The 14934-nt window shown below is 45.5% G+C and overlaps 1 protein-coding gene across 3 annotated transcripts in view; it reads left to right on the top strand.

Annotated features, from left to right (window-relative positions):
• Window positions 1-14934, top strand: part of ST3GAL1 (ST3 beta-galactoside alpha-2,3-sialyltransferase 1) — a 126838-nt gene that overhangs the window by 84696 nt on the left and 27208 nt on the right. For 2 of the 3 annotated variants that reach the window (XM_050941171.1, XM_050941172.1), the window contains exon 2: window positions 9763-10594. In XM_050941171.1, the coding sequence (XP_050797128.1) occupies window positions 10292-10594 (303 nt within the window). In that variant the 5' untranslated portion in view covers window positions 9763-10291. Of the gene's footprint in view, window positions 1-5801; window positions 5861-9762; window positions 10595-14934 lie in introns of those variants that run through there. The other variant, XM_050941173.1, reaches the window with a different exon arrangement.

Below are 14934 nucleotides of genomic sequence, written 5' to 3'. Positions count from 1 at the left end.
GGGGGCACAAGTGTCAGCTATCCACCAATCCTTAGTGGACTCCACATTCATCAACCCAGAGGCCCAAGTGACAATTTACCCCTTCATGTCAAAATCTGTAGACTTGCCTACAGCTGAACTGCCTGTCCAGTACAAAGGCTGGTCAGGAATGTGGACTTTTGCAGTTTATGACAGTTATCCCATCCCCATGCTACTGGGGGAAGACTTGGCCAACCAGGTGAAGCAGGCCAAGAGGGTGGGGATGGTTACACGCAGCCAAGCCAGGCAAGCTTCCAGACCCATCCCTATTCCTGAGCCGTCCACAGGGGCCCCGTCTGTGTTACCAGAGACCCAGACAGAGGTGGTGGACCCGGATCCCCTGCCAACGACTGCAACAGCCACAGTGCCTCCAGTCCCAGACCAGGAACTGGAAAAGCAACCAACACCAGAACCGGTGCCAGCAGTGACGACAGTGCTTGCAAACCCATCTTCAATCCCAACGCCAGAGGGCGCCAGAGGCCCTGAACTGGCAGAAGCAGCACACAACCACACCCAAGAGGCTCAGCCAGAGCCTGAAATACCACCTGGTGCACCAGCGGAAAGCGGTTCACCAGCAACGAAAACAACCCCATCACCTACATCGCTTCCAGAGGGACCAAGCCCAAGTCCACAGTCTGAGGAGGAACTGGTGTCTCCAGTCTCAAAGGAACAGTTCCAGACTGAGCAGGAAGCAGATGACAGCCTTCAGAAAGCTTGGGCGGCGGCACAGAGCACCCCACCGCCTCTCAGCTCTTCTAACTGATCCTGGTTTGTTGTAGAACAAGGACTTTTATACAAGGAGACTCTTTCTGGTGGACACCAGGAAGACTGGCACCCGCAGAAACAGTTGGTAGTTCCAACTAAGTTCCGGCGAAAGCTCTTAAGCTTAGCCCATGACCATACCAGTGGCCATTCTGGGGTGAACAGAACCAAAGACAGGTTGGGGAAGTCCTTCCACTGGGAGGGGATGGGCAAGGACGTTGCTAACTATGTCCAGTCTTGTGAGGTGTGCCAAAGAGTGGGAAAACCTCAAGACCAGGTCAAAGCGCCCCTTCAGCCACTCCCCATAATTGAGGTCCCATTTCAGCGAGTAGCTGTGGATATTCTGGGTCCTTTCCCAAAAAAGACCCCCGGAGCAAAGCAGTGCATACTGACTTTCGTGGACTTTGCTACTCGATGGCCGGAAGCAGTAGCTCTAAGCAACACCAGGGCTAAAACTGTGTGCCAGGCCTTAACAGACATTTTTGCCAGGGTAGGTTGGCCCTCTGACATCCTTACAGACTCAGGAACTAATTTCCTGGCAGGGACCATGAAAGATCTGTGGGAAGCTCATGGGGTGAATCACTTGTTTGCCACCCCTTACCACCATCAAACCAATGGCCTGGTGGAGAGGTTTAATGGAACTTTGGGGGCCATGATACGTAAATTCGTAAATGAACACTCCAATAATTGGGACCTAGTGTTGCAGCAGTTGCTTTTTGCCTACAGGGCTGTACCACTTCCCAGTTTAGGGTTTTCACCGTTTGAACTTGAGTATGGCCACGAGGCTAAGGGGCCATTACAGTTGGTGAAGCAGCAATGGGAGGGGTTTACACCTTCTCCATGAACTAATATTCTAGACTTTGTAAGCAACCTACAAAGCATCCTCCGACACTCTTTAGCCCTTGCTAAAGAAAACCTAAAGGATGCTCAAAAAGAGCAAAAGGCCTGGTATGATAGACATACCAGAGAGCGTTCCTTCAAGGTAGGAGACCAGGTTATGGTCTTAAAGGCGCAACAGGCCCATAAGATGGAAGCATCATGGGAAGGGCCATTCACAGTCCAAAAGCGCCTGGGAGCTGTTAACTATCTCATAGCATTTCCCACCTCCACCCTAAAGCCTAAAGTGTACCATGTTAATTCTCTCAAGCCCTTTTATTCCAGAGACTTAAAGGTTGTCAGTTTAAAGCCCAGGGAGAAGATGATGCTGAGTGGCCTGACGGTGTCTACTACGAAAGAAAAAGTGACGGTGGCATGGAAGACGTGACCCTCTCCACAACCTTGGAACGTCTGCAGCGGCAACATATCAAGAAGCAGGCTGACTGGCCTGTAGTTCCCTGGATCCTCCTTCTTCCCTTTTTTAAAGATAGGCACTACATTAGCTTTTCTCCAGTCATCTGGAACCTCCCCGGATCCCGATGAGTTATACCAGCCTAGCCCCTGGTGTAAACAGTCAATGGGAAAATTCTGCTGTCAACCCAGTGACCACCTCTCGGGAAGGTTGCGCACCTATGCCAATGGGCAAACCCATTGGTTGAGTCTCAACTGAAGCGCAGCTCTGGCACAGCTGCAGTGTTTGAAGTGTAGACAAGCCTTGTCACTCCCAGAGGAAATCTGTTCTCTAAAAGCTGGAAATACCTATGTGAGGAAAAATCTACCCACTACTGCCATGTGCCCCTTTAACCCAACATATTGCAAGTTGGTATCAATCTAGGGAAGTGGCTTTTTCAAGAATAAATGACTATATGTAATGAGCCCCACATAGGCTGGCACCAGGATTTGAACCCAGGACTTTCCGCACTAACTTTGAGCTAAAAGAATAACTCCATTAATGGTAGCAGTAGTTGGCTGTTAAGTTTGAGTAGACCAGCCACTAGTGGGGGATAAAACCTATACTGTACTAGTGTGGGTTATATTTACAGCGTAGCAAGTGACACATAATTACCCAACAGCATAGGGATACTGTATAGGTGACAAATGTCTGGCTTTACCTGCAAACTTGTTGAGAGTTGGTTTGAAATAACATACGAGACTCCCCACCACCATTGTGATTTCGTAGGATTAGACATTGTATTGGTTATTGCTGACCTGGCAGAGCAGTTAGTCTGCATATCCTTCCTGTGGAGGATTTCTTTATATTATTTATTTCATGTAATCTATGGTGTTTATACTGAACTTCTAATTGTTTAGCTGGAAAGTGTCCAAGGACATTTGTGAGAACCTAGGTCAGTGATACATAAAAGACTGTCTTCCCAGGAAAAACTAATTTATGTTCCTGTTTTCTGTAACACATGGGGGAAAAGGGAGACAAACTGTAGTGATGTCTTGAACTATAGAGGTTTCATGAACTGAATAAAAATACATACAGAGGATTAGCTTCTACTCTCCTTTATGTCTCTGCAACCTCACTGAAGTTACTGGTGTTACATGGTATAACTGAGAAGAATTTGACCTTCTGTATAATTTAAATGTGAGACAGGTGTATAGATTTAATTGATCAAATTAGTCTGCTCGAGCATGAATCATGTTATATTTACATCCAAACCATGTAATCTGCACCTTTTTCATGTACAGAGTTTCCTAATCTTCCAGTCTGCTTTGCTGAAATGGAGATTTTAAAATTGAGGATGTGAGGTCCAGGCTAAGATTCACCAAACAATTCTTGGTTCTAATAATTCATTATCTATATCATCCCCCATTATCTTGATGCAATTCCCTATCATAACACTGTACAATATTATTCAGTCGGAAGGGTTCATATGCGTTTTTAGACATGAGAATCATTTAACCCACCACTGAAGTACAGCCACCTCTGGGATGGAAGTTGGCAGCTGAGGGTACAGAAACAGCCCAACAGTTTTGCAGAAAAGGCACAAATCTCTTCCAGAAAAAATGCAGAAAGACCACAACTTAACATACTGAACAAACCTATTCTAAAGCCAGATATTTAAAAAAAAAAAAACAAAAATTAGTTTAAGAAAACCTAAATAAAAATAATAAAAAAACCAGTAGGATGGAAGTAATATGTAGGGATCCAGAAAGGTTAGAAATAGGATAAGAAAGAATAAAACAAGATTCAGTTTGGAAAAATTCAGGCTAATATATCTGTGATTGGGGAGTGGGAGTAGGCTAAAATACAGATGTTCCACAAGCAAGAGAAACATGCAGAGCAGGAGTGCTGGTGCAGGTATAAATCTGTAGGTGATAGTGGACAGCATGTAAACTGAGTTTTCAATACAACCAGCAGTGTAAAAACAAAAACAAAAACAAAAAAAAACCCCACCCTCTCAATACTGTATTGGGTTACACAGGCAGAAACATTGTATCCTGAAACAACCTAACAGTTCTGTAAGAGTGTGTAAGCAAAGGGACATTTTTTTTGTTTTTTTAATTCTAGGCATCCGAATAGCATTGCTACTTGTGGAAGAAGCTGAGAAAAGAACAACAAAAAATAAGTGGGGGTTGGAAGGAATTGATTTATGTGGCGAGACTAAAGCAGCTAAACGTGTGCTGCTTGGCTGAGTGGTGATCAGAAGGGAACATGAGAGTCTATTGGGGTTGTAAACCCCCAGAAGAGAGAGGAGTCATTTCGGGTGACATCACTGGGAGTAATGGGATAAAATGAGCTATGGCAAATGCAGAGGAGAAGCTGCTAGAATGGGATCAAATAGTCTGAGGGATGGTTTGCAAAGAGAAGTGGTGGAAGTCCAGTTGGAAACGGGACATTTGAAAGTGAACAGGACAGGGCACTAGTGAGTATAGTACACCTCTACCTCGATATAACGCTGTCCTCAGGAACCAAACATTTTTACTGCGTTATAGGTGAAACCGCGTTATAGCAAATTGCTTTGATCCTCCGGAGTGCACAGCCCCGCCCCCGCCCCAGAGCGCTGCTTTACCGCGTTATATCCGAATTCATGTTATATCAGGTCGTGTTCTGTTGGGGTAGAGGTATAGGGAACAATCCAGCCATGCCAGAGGAAATGGACTTGAGTATTTATATAGATACACAAGAGTGCAAGGATCTTTTATGCTCATCTCCTCATCTTCCATTTCTTCTTTAGGTTTTTAAAAAGAAACCCATGGGAATGCTGCTAGGAACCACATTTAACCCCTTCGTCACTTCCAACTTTTCTTCACCTTTTCTCTGAAATTATGGCTTCCAGAGTTCTGTCCTCAATCCTTGTACTAAAGAAAGGCTTGTTCTACTGTCTCTTTCTTGTCCAGATGCTCCAGACTGCTTAAGTTCAAGTGCATCGGGTTGCATGTGGAAAGCTAGAAGGCATTGGCATTAGAGGGAGTTTAAATAGCCTGATGTAGAGCATAGTACCAGCTAATGCCACACTGGGACAATTACACAGCATAGTCAGTGGGACATGTGCCACCATGTGAATCAATATTAATTCCTTGTAGCCACTGAAATTAATTGCCCCATACAAAATCTCTTTGGGTCGTAGATGTCCATCAGCAATGAAAGCATCCTGCAGGCACAAAACCACAAAAGCCATTTCTCTGCCTGCAATGTTAATAAAAACAGAGAAGCTGGAAATCGGCCATGTTTTATCTGAAACATTCCTTCTTTTTCCCTTCCCGCACCCTTCCCTCCACCCCCGAGTTAAGTGAGTGAGAAGCATGCAGGGGCTGAAGCTGATGGAAGTTGGAGTTCAGGGGGAGGGGGCTGCTCAGAGCGCTTCCTCCTGTTGTTCTCTATATGGTAGTTCAACTGTAGGAGAGTAGGATTAGGCACATATATTCAGCATCTTTAGCCTTGCTAGCTCCCTTGTGGCAGACATACCCTATGCTCTTCCGGAGGGCAGGCTGCAGCAGCACCTCCGATGGAAACACTCAGGTTTTCAAGATTTATAAATCCATTGTAGGGGGTTATTGTTTTTGGTCTGAGATGTGGCAGAAGAAGCCTTCAGTCGGGATGTGGGAGCAGTTGTTTTAATTGAATCGAATGCCAGGTGGGCAGCATTGAAGGCTGAATTCTTTTGTCTATCCATATAGCATGTACCGAACAGGCAGTCACACTAGACGCTTCCCCAGCATTCCCAGCCAACGCACCTCTACCTTCATCCAAAAGGTTTGTCTCTGTGTATGAGAAGGATGCTCAATCTCCATCTCCCTTCAACCCTTGACCTTTTGTGTCAGACTGTCAGTCCTGCCAATTAGTTCCCAGAAAGATGGTGTGTATGTTCGGGCAAGGGGCATTCTTTTGTTTTCATGGGCAGTTGTCCACTTTGAAGCTGAGACCATCCAAAATCACAGGGAAGAATGGTCAGGGGATGAGAATTTCAACCACTGTATGGGTTTAAATGGTGACCTTGAGGCAAAAGACTGAGCATTGTTCAAACGTCTGTGAGAATCTTCCCATTCGCTTCACTGGGCTTCAGGTCCAACAGCATCATATTGCCAGTCTCAGGAGCCAACTTTTTTAATAGGCGTACTCTTAAAAAACATGAGCAAACACAGGAACCAGTAAATAACATGAATTAAAATAGGAGAGTCCGGTGTGTATTTATACCAGAGGTGGGCAAACTATGGCTCGTGGTCCAGGACCATCCTATCCGGCCTCTGAGCTCCTGGCCCAGAAGGCTAGCCCCCAGCCCCTCCCCTGCTGTTCCCCCTCCCCCGCTGCTCTGAGCAGCGGAGCAGCAAGCTCCTGGGTCAGCGCAGCTGCAGAGCTGGGGCCTGACCTGATGCTCTGTGCTGCACGGCTGCCTGTCCTGGTGCAGCCGCGCTGCCAGCCACCAGTGCTCCAGGCAGCGTGGTAAGGGGGCAGGGAGCAGAGGTGGGGGTTGGATAGAGGGCAAGGGGTGTGGATAGATGTGGGAGCGTCAGAGGGTGGGGAACATGGGGGTTGAATGGGAGCAGGGGTCCCGGAGGGGGCAGTCAGCAAGGAGAGGAGAGGTTGGATGGGGCGGCAGGGAGAAGTCAGTGGCGGGGTGTCGGGGGGCAGTCAGGGAGAAAGGGTAGTTGGATGGGCCGGGGTCCCGGGGTGGAGGGGCTAGTCAGGAAGGGGGGGGGTTAGAAGGGGTTGGGGAGTCCGGGGGACAGGGAGCAGGGGGCTGGATGGGGCAGGGGCAGGGAACGGGGGAGTTGGATGGGGCTGGAGTCCCAGGGCAAGGGGTGCACCTCAGGAGGCAAGCAGCAAGGGGGGCAGGGGCTGGGCCACGCCTCCATACAATTTCAGAAACCTGATGCAGCCCTTAGGCCAAAAAGTTTGCCCGACCCTGAATTATACACTGGAAAAGGTCCATGCTAGGTCGTCTGATTTCTTACCTGCCTCACATGTGCTATAAAAGGAGATCTGATCGTGTCTTTGGAAATTACAGTAGAGTCAAATGTGTCAATTAAAAGTCTTAATTTGTGTTTAACTCACCACTGAGGTTTAAAAAAAATCCTGGCAACATCTGTTTATTCTGAAGGCCAGAGTAGATCTCTTGCATAAACAATACTCATTTTACATGTTTTTTCCAGGAAATTAAATTTTGAAAAGGGGGTTTTGGTTCAGTATTTTTAAGAGTCTGACATCAGCAGACTAACATGAGAACAATTGAATGCTCCACCTGTGCAGTGGTTTTCCCAGGAATTGAAATTGTGGGGGAAGGGGGTTTCATATTTACTGTGTAAGGGTGTCAGAGCCGATGAAGGGTGGCTTCTCAAGCCTTCTGTGAAGCACTATGTCGATATCCTTCTTGGTTTATTTTGCACAACTCTGCTAATGAACTTCTTGAATGCAGTGTGTTCCTCTTTGGTGGTTTCTTGTGTGTCCGGTACTTCCGTTCCATGATCAGGCAGAAGGCGACTTCTTTCAGAACACAGTTCTATTCATTGATGAAAAAGAACACTCAACTGTAGCTGTAGCTGTTGTGACTGGGAGTAGCAAGAGATGAATTCCTACTTCTTTCATTCCAGGAAACAGAACACAAAAATTGGGTTGAGCCACTAGTGATGATAAAAAAAGAAGTTGAAGTCAAATCTTCATTCTTTCATTGTATGATATTCCACTCTGTGTTCAGATTCTCTATTCTGGGTTTAATGTGGTTTAACTAATTCACTTTAAATTCATATCTTTACTTAATTCAGATTATTTTTTCTGAGCCTCCTATGTAGACAAGCCCAGTGGCAACTCTAAATCCAAACATGCTAGATCAACTCATCTCTTAAGAGGGAGAAGGTGCTGACTCTTCTTGTGTGTGCCAGGGTACATGCTCTGGGAGAGTGAACATTTGATGGATTACTGTAAGTTTCCTCCTTAAGCTCTCCTATCCACTTCAGCTGCTAGGACATAGAGTGGGAGACCAAGAGCAAAAGCCACACATTTGTTGTGGAGTATGATTCTGTAAAATACCAGTAGCCTCTGAACAGTTCTGTTACAGTGAAGGAGAACACTTGTCCTTACACTGCTTCCCTGGCAACCGGCAAACTCATGGACGCCTGTACTTGCCGGTGAACTTTGGGAACACTTTTCAGTCTCTGAAACCCTGTAAGTGTATTTGTTCAGCCCCAGCCATACATGGCACACAAAGCACTTTGCAAAGAGTAATTAATTGAGTTGCACAACTCACAAGTCTGTCGGTATTATCATCCCTGTTACACAAATGAGAGAACTGAGGCATGAGATTTTCAAAAGTGGCTGCCAATTTTAGGTGTCTGGGTTTTGGCCAGATGTTCAGAGGTGCTGAGTACTCACAGTCTCATTAGAAGTTACTTAGAAAAGCAGGCGTATGTTGTCTCAGATTGAGATGCTCAAAATCGGGTTACTTTTCAAAGCATGTTGACCCTGGGTACTTTCCTGAGACCAGACGGGAAGCCTATAGGAGAGCCAGGAATAGCCCTGACTGCCAGCCCTATGCTCTAGCTGCATCACCATCCTTCCCTACCATCAGCACCCCTCTCATTTCCTTGTGGTCTGAAATGTCACTGAGTCCCCCAGTAAGTGTAATACTTTAAGCTGTGTAATAATAGAGCTGATTGAAAAATGAAAAACTAGCTTAACAAAAACGATGAACTTTTGAAGTATTGTTTTCCTTTTGAAGGGTTCGGGGCGGGGGAGGACTTTTCATTAGATTAAAAATTTCAGTGAGGCTGGTTTTGATTCCCCCCCCCCCAAAAAAAAATGTACAGGATGCATTACTTAAACAATGGCACTTTCCGCCCCCAAACGATTCAAAATTCCAGCCACATCCTGACTACCACAGCTGTGCCATTATAAGCTTTACATGTATAAGCTTAGTCTTTGGAGCCAGATCCTCAAAAGTATTTAGGCACCTAACCCCCATTGATTTCTGCGTGAGGCAAAGATCAAAGCAAGGAAAAGTTTGGGGTCTTGCCTTGGGGAACACCCAACATCCCATGAAAACATTTTAGGTCGGGGCTGGCCCTATCCTCTTCTCTGGCATTGATAGTAGAAGTAGGAAGAAATACCTGTCCAAAGCTCTTTAACCCTTTCAAAAGCATGTCTAGAACAGAGTGAGCTTCTGGCCTAATTTCCCTTCCCCTTTCTGAGGGTTTAGGACCTGTTGTTTCTTGGGGCTCTTTAAATCATATGGTCCTCTAACTTGTGGGTGCGGTTGTGTGTGTGCGTGTGTGTCTCTCCCTCTCCCTTTTGCCTTCTGCTTTCTTGTTCAGTTATTCTTAGTTGTAAATACTCTGTGTAATTGGCAGGTGTCAAGATCAGTCTAAGGAGATGAGCTGATTCCGTGTGGTGTCTGCAAAGGGTAATTTAAAAGGGCCTTAACTCCATAACGGTTAAATCAACAGACAGTGATTTGATTTCTATAGGCCCCTGAGTCCTCCCTTTGGAGAGGCTGCTGCGAAACTTCTCAGAATGCAAGTCCTGCGACAGAAGCCAGCTTTATTACTGTGATTCTTGAGATGATCTGAAGCCAGTGGGCGGGGAAAGTAAAACAGAAACTGAGCTGGAAGGAGCTCAAACATCTCTGACTGTTTTTTTCTTTTTTTCCTTTTGTGTTTCTGCAGATGGCAAGTGACTCTCTGTGACTTAAATGAGCATCAGGGCACCTGTATCACCTGGGACCGAGGCCACAGGATGATCTTAATGGCCACATTAATTAAATAATTTTAAGGAAAAAGCAATCTTCTTTTATCTAGCTCCTGTCATTCAAGTCTTACTCCCATACAGGAAACCTAGTCGCAGACACTGATATTAATTACCTCTCAATCTTCCTGAATGGAGAAAGGAAATCATCGTGATCAGTTTTGATTAAATGCTCAGTGAGAGAAATTAGCAGTTTCCAGGCTAGTTGAAAAGTGAGATTTGGGATCATTTTTAAAAGGGAGGGGGAAGGACAATCCAATTTTTCTTCTTTAAATCACCAAGGGTAAAATGAAGGCTCTCCCCTTGCCAGTGAAGATAACTGAATTGCTTTGTTTGGCCTAAACACCTGATCATAAAAAAAACTGTGAACCTGCGACAACCTTCCTCTTTGCCTTACCACAGTCACTGAGTCACGGGCTGACAGCCTGACGAAGGAACCCCAAAGGAAAGATGGTCGCCATCAAGAAGAAAAATCTGAAAATGTTTACGCTTGCCGTATTGTTTGTCATCACGATAACGTCATTCTTGCTGAATTACACTCACAGTTCGGTGCTGGTCACCTGGGATCCCAAGCAGATTGTCATGCAGTTAAAAAAACTAATGAAATATCCCCAGAGACCATGCAGCTGTAATTCGTGTGTTCCTGAGCTGGGACTTTCCTTCTGGTTCGATGAAAGGTTTAATCAGACTATTCAACCTTTCCTCACTACTCGGAACACCTTCATTCCAGAAGAGAGCTACAAGTGGTGGCTGGTAAGTGTGTGTGTGTGTGTGTGTGTGTGTGTGTGTGTGTGTGTGTGTGTGTGTGTGTGTGTGTGTAAAATTTGTAGTGTAACTATTGTTTGTATTTCAGTAGTAATTAGAGACCTCAACTGGGCCTAGGCACTGTCCACTACTGAGAGATAGTCCTTCCCCAAAGAGCTTACAGTCTAAATAGACAAGACATTCAAAGGGAGGGAGAACGTTAATGTAATAGTATAATTCCCCACTCTGAGCCTTAGCGTCCAAAAGATGGGGTACCAGCATGAATTCCTCTAAGCTCAATTACCAGCTTAGATCCTGTAGCGCTGCCACCAACCAGGAATTCTAGTGCCTGGTACACTCCGGTCTCCCTCTCCCAAAACCTTGCCCAGGGACCCCCAAGACCCAGTCCCTCTGGATCTTAACACAAGGAAAGTAAACCCTTTCCCTCACCGTTGCCTCTCCCAGGCTTCCCCTCCCTGGGTTACCCTGGAAGATCACTGTGATTCAAACTCCTTGAATCTTAAAACAGAGAGGAAAATTCACCTTCCCCCCTCCTTCTCCCTTCCTCTCCCAGACTCTCCCTGAGAGAGAAAGTAATCGTAACACAGAGAGAAAATTAACCTTTCTCTCCCCCTTCCCTCCTTTCTCCCCACCAATTCCCTGGTGAATCCAGACCCAGTCCCCTGGGGTCTCACCAGAATAAAAAAACAATCAGGTTCTTAAACAAGAAAAGCTTTTAATTAAAGAAAGAAAAAACAGTAAAAAATTATCTTTGTAAATTTAAGATGGAATATGTTACAGGGTCTTTCAGCTATAGACACTGGGAATACCCTCCCAGCCTAAGTATACAAGTACAAATTAAAATCCTTTCAGCAAAATACAAATTTGAACTTCTTCCAGCCAAATACACATTTGCAAATAAAGAAAACAAACATAAGCCTAACTCGCCTTATCACCTAGTACTTACTATTTTGAATCTATAAGAACCTGTATCAGGGAGATTGGAGAGAAACCTGGTTGCACGTCTGGTCACTCTCAGGTCCCAGAGAGAACAACAACCAAAATCTAACAGCACACACAAAAACTTCCCTCCCTCAAGATTTGAAAGTATCTTGTCCCCGATTGGTCCTCTGGTCAGGTGACAGCCATGTCATAACATTTTTCCCAGATCTGGACCTTAGCATCCAAAATATGGGTGTTAGCATGAAAACCTCCAAGCTTAGTTACCAGCTTGGACCTGGTAAAGCTGCCACCAGCCAGGAATCTATACAGTGCCTGGCGCACTGTGGTCTCCCCAAAACCTTCCCTGGGGGACCCCCAGACTCAGATTCCTTGAGTCTCACAACAAAGGGGAATAAACCATTTCCCTTCCCCCCTCCAGATGTTCCCTCCCTGGGTTCCTGGAGAGATATACAGAAGCAAGCTCCGTGAATCTAAACAGAGGGACTCCACCCTCCCTGTTTCCAGTCCTGGAAACACAAGTACTTCCCCCCTCACCCAGAGGGTATGCAAAGTCAGGTTAGTAAATCTAACACAAAGAGATTTTCCCACCTGACTTCTTCCTCCCACCAATTCCCTGGTGAGCTGCAGAGTCAATTTCCTGGAGTCCCCACTAAAGAAAAAACTCCAACAAGTCTTAAAAAGAAGGCTTTATATAAAAAAGAAAGAAAAGAACATAAAAATGGTCTCTCTGTATTAAGGTGACAAATACAGGGTCAATTGCTTAAAAGAAAAATGAATAAACAACCTTATTCAAAAAGAATACAATTCAAAACATTCCAGCAACTACATACATGTAAATACAAAAGAAAACAATATAAACCTTATTGTCTTACTATTTTTGTACTTACAACTTGGAAACAGAAGATTAGAAAGCCAGGAGACAGAAAGATCACTCTCAGAGCCGAGAGGGTGAGACACAAGACAAAGGACAAAGAACTCACACCCAAAACTTCCCTCCGCCCAGATTTGAAAAAGTCTTGTTTCCTGATTGGTCCTCTGGTCAGGTGTTTCAGGTTACTCCTTTCCAGGTGAAAGAGACATTAACCCTTAGCTATCTGTTTATGACAAGCCAGGCTTACTGAACTTGTTAACCCTTTACAGGCAAAAGAGACATGAAGTACTCCTGTTCTATTAACCCTTACTTATTTGTTTATGACAGTTAATAATATTGTTCCCATTTTCCAGATTGAGAATTGAAGCCCACAGTGAAACCTCTGGGGCACTCCACTTGATACAGGCTGCCAGCTACACATCAAGCCATTGATCACTACCCATTGAGCCCGATGATCTAGCCAGCTTTATCTCCCATCTTATAGTCCATTCATCCAATCCACACTTCTTTAACTTGCTGGCAAGAATAATGTGGGAGACCATATCAAAAGCTTTGCTAAAGTCAAGATATATCACATCTACCGCTTTCCTCATATCCACAGAGCCACTTATCTCATCATACAGGGCAATCAGGTTGTTCAGGCATGACTTGCCCTTGGTGAATCCATGTTGACTGTTCCTGATAATTTTCCTCTCCTCCAAGTACTTCAAAAGGAAGTGGACCTGAGCAGAGATCAGCTCAGTCTCCTATGAGAAGTAACAGGAAGCTGCCCAGGAGGGATTCCCAGGGAGTCCACAGTAGAGAAGTCTGGAGCGTAGGGAGTGAGGCTACAGGCAGGAAAGGCCTGGGAGTGACATAATAAGGCCAGGCCGAATAAGGGTGTAAACAGAGGGACTTGAGAATTTTACCCTGAATGTTTGTTAATTCAATAGACCAGAGCCTGAGAAGGACCGTGAATGGACAAAAGGGTTGGCAGGCTCTTGAAGAAGCCCCTAGAAGGGAGAAACTGAAGCAGGAGGATGCAGGCAGGGCCACCCCTGCATACAAGAGGGCACATGGGAGGCAGCCTACCCTACAACTGTCACCCTCCCTTTGCATGTCTTCTGCCTGTGGTCTGTGTGTGCTTTTGCTTTTGGTCTCTTAAGCTGTGCTCATGTTGCAGCCCTGGAGACAGCAAGGGAAGAGAAGAGGAGCTGAGCTCTTAGACCCTTTCCTTCTCTTCTCCCCTCCTCCCCCGCCACTCTGATTGCTGACTTCTCATGAAAAGGAGGAGGGAGGAGCCAAAGATCTGGCTCCACCCTTGTTCAGTTCTCTAGCCTTCTGGTCTTGTTTTTTACTGGTGCAACCATGTCCATTAAGGGTGTGATTTTTCCTCTTTTGCAATATTAGTTTTACCAGATCCCCGAGTCTGAGAATAAGTCATACTGGAATAAGCACATTTAAAAGTAAAACTGTATCCACACCTGGGAGGGTTGTACTGTTTTAACTACATCTGAATATCACCTTGTGTGTAGACAGGCGTTAGCCAGTACTGTGTATGGCATTAGACCGGATCCTAGTTCTGAGCTTCAGAAATGCTCTCCTGACAGACAGGCTCAAGGACCACACAGAAGTAAACAAGCCATCTCGGCCCTGCAGGCGGCGTTGGAAAGGGGTGACTTTTTTCCAGAGGTGTAGGTGTTGTAATTCAAGTCTCCTCTGTGAGTCTGTGAGAAGGAGAGTTGCTATTAACATTGTATTAGCGGGGTAGGTGAACATGGGCTCAATCCTGCAAAGTCTGGAGCTCTTCCCATCTCTCTTGGCCTCAACAGGAACTGTGGGCACTCAGCACTTCTTGGGAGGCTCACCGGCTTGTCTGATAAGGGCATGCTGTTCCTAGCACTAAACCCTGGCTACTATGGAGGAGAATGTCCTTCGCAGAGCCCTCCACATAGCTATCACCCTGCCAATGAGCTCTTTACGGTGGGAGCTGGCAGAGCTGGTCTGCTGTATGATGGAAGGTGCGAACTCCTGTTGCAGCCTGGAGAAATTTCCAGGGGAGTTAAGGTAGGCAGAATTCAACACTCGTTCTGGAATCTGGCTAAGACACTACGGCTAATGCCCATTCTCATATAAAAAGTAACCTGGACACGTGGACAGGATGCTGTTTTGTATCTCGTCTAAAACATGGTTCACTTTGACTGAGGTCAGAATTTGGCCCTTAGCTATCAAACTGCAGCTGTTGTCTATATATGCATTATTCCTGGAAAGCCTGCATTGCCTTTTTCTATAGGAAATGGTCCTCAGCAAGATTCGCATGTTAAAGGCTTTTCCTGATGTCCAAGGGCCTCAAATCTATGCTGTTCTGGAAAGTGACTGTAAAAACTTGGCCAGCCCTAAAAGGAGCTTTACAAATCCAGACAGTCACCAAATTTTAGTGGCACTGCTTTTCCCATCTTACTGACTTGTGACTTTTCCCTGTAGGGTGACCCGGATGTCCCATTTTTGGTGACTTTTTCTTATATAGGTACCTATT

This window comes from Gopherus flavomarginatus, chromosome 2 (assembly GCF_025201925.1).
Source record: "Gopherus flavomarginatus isolate rGopFla2 chromosome 2, rGopFla2.mat.asm, whole genome shotgun sequence".
Lineage (NCBI taxonomy): Eukaryota > Metazoa > Chordata > Testudines > Testudinidae > Gopherus > Gopherus flavomarginatus.
Note: the sequence above shows the minus strand (reverse complement) of the source record. Positions and strands in the feature narration are given on the sequence as shown.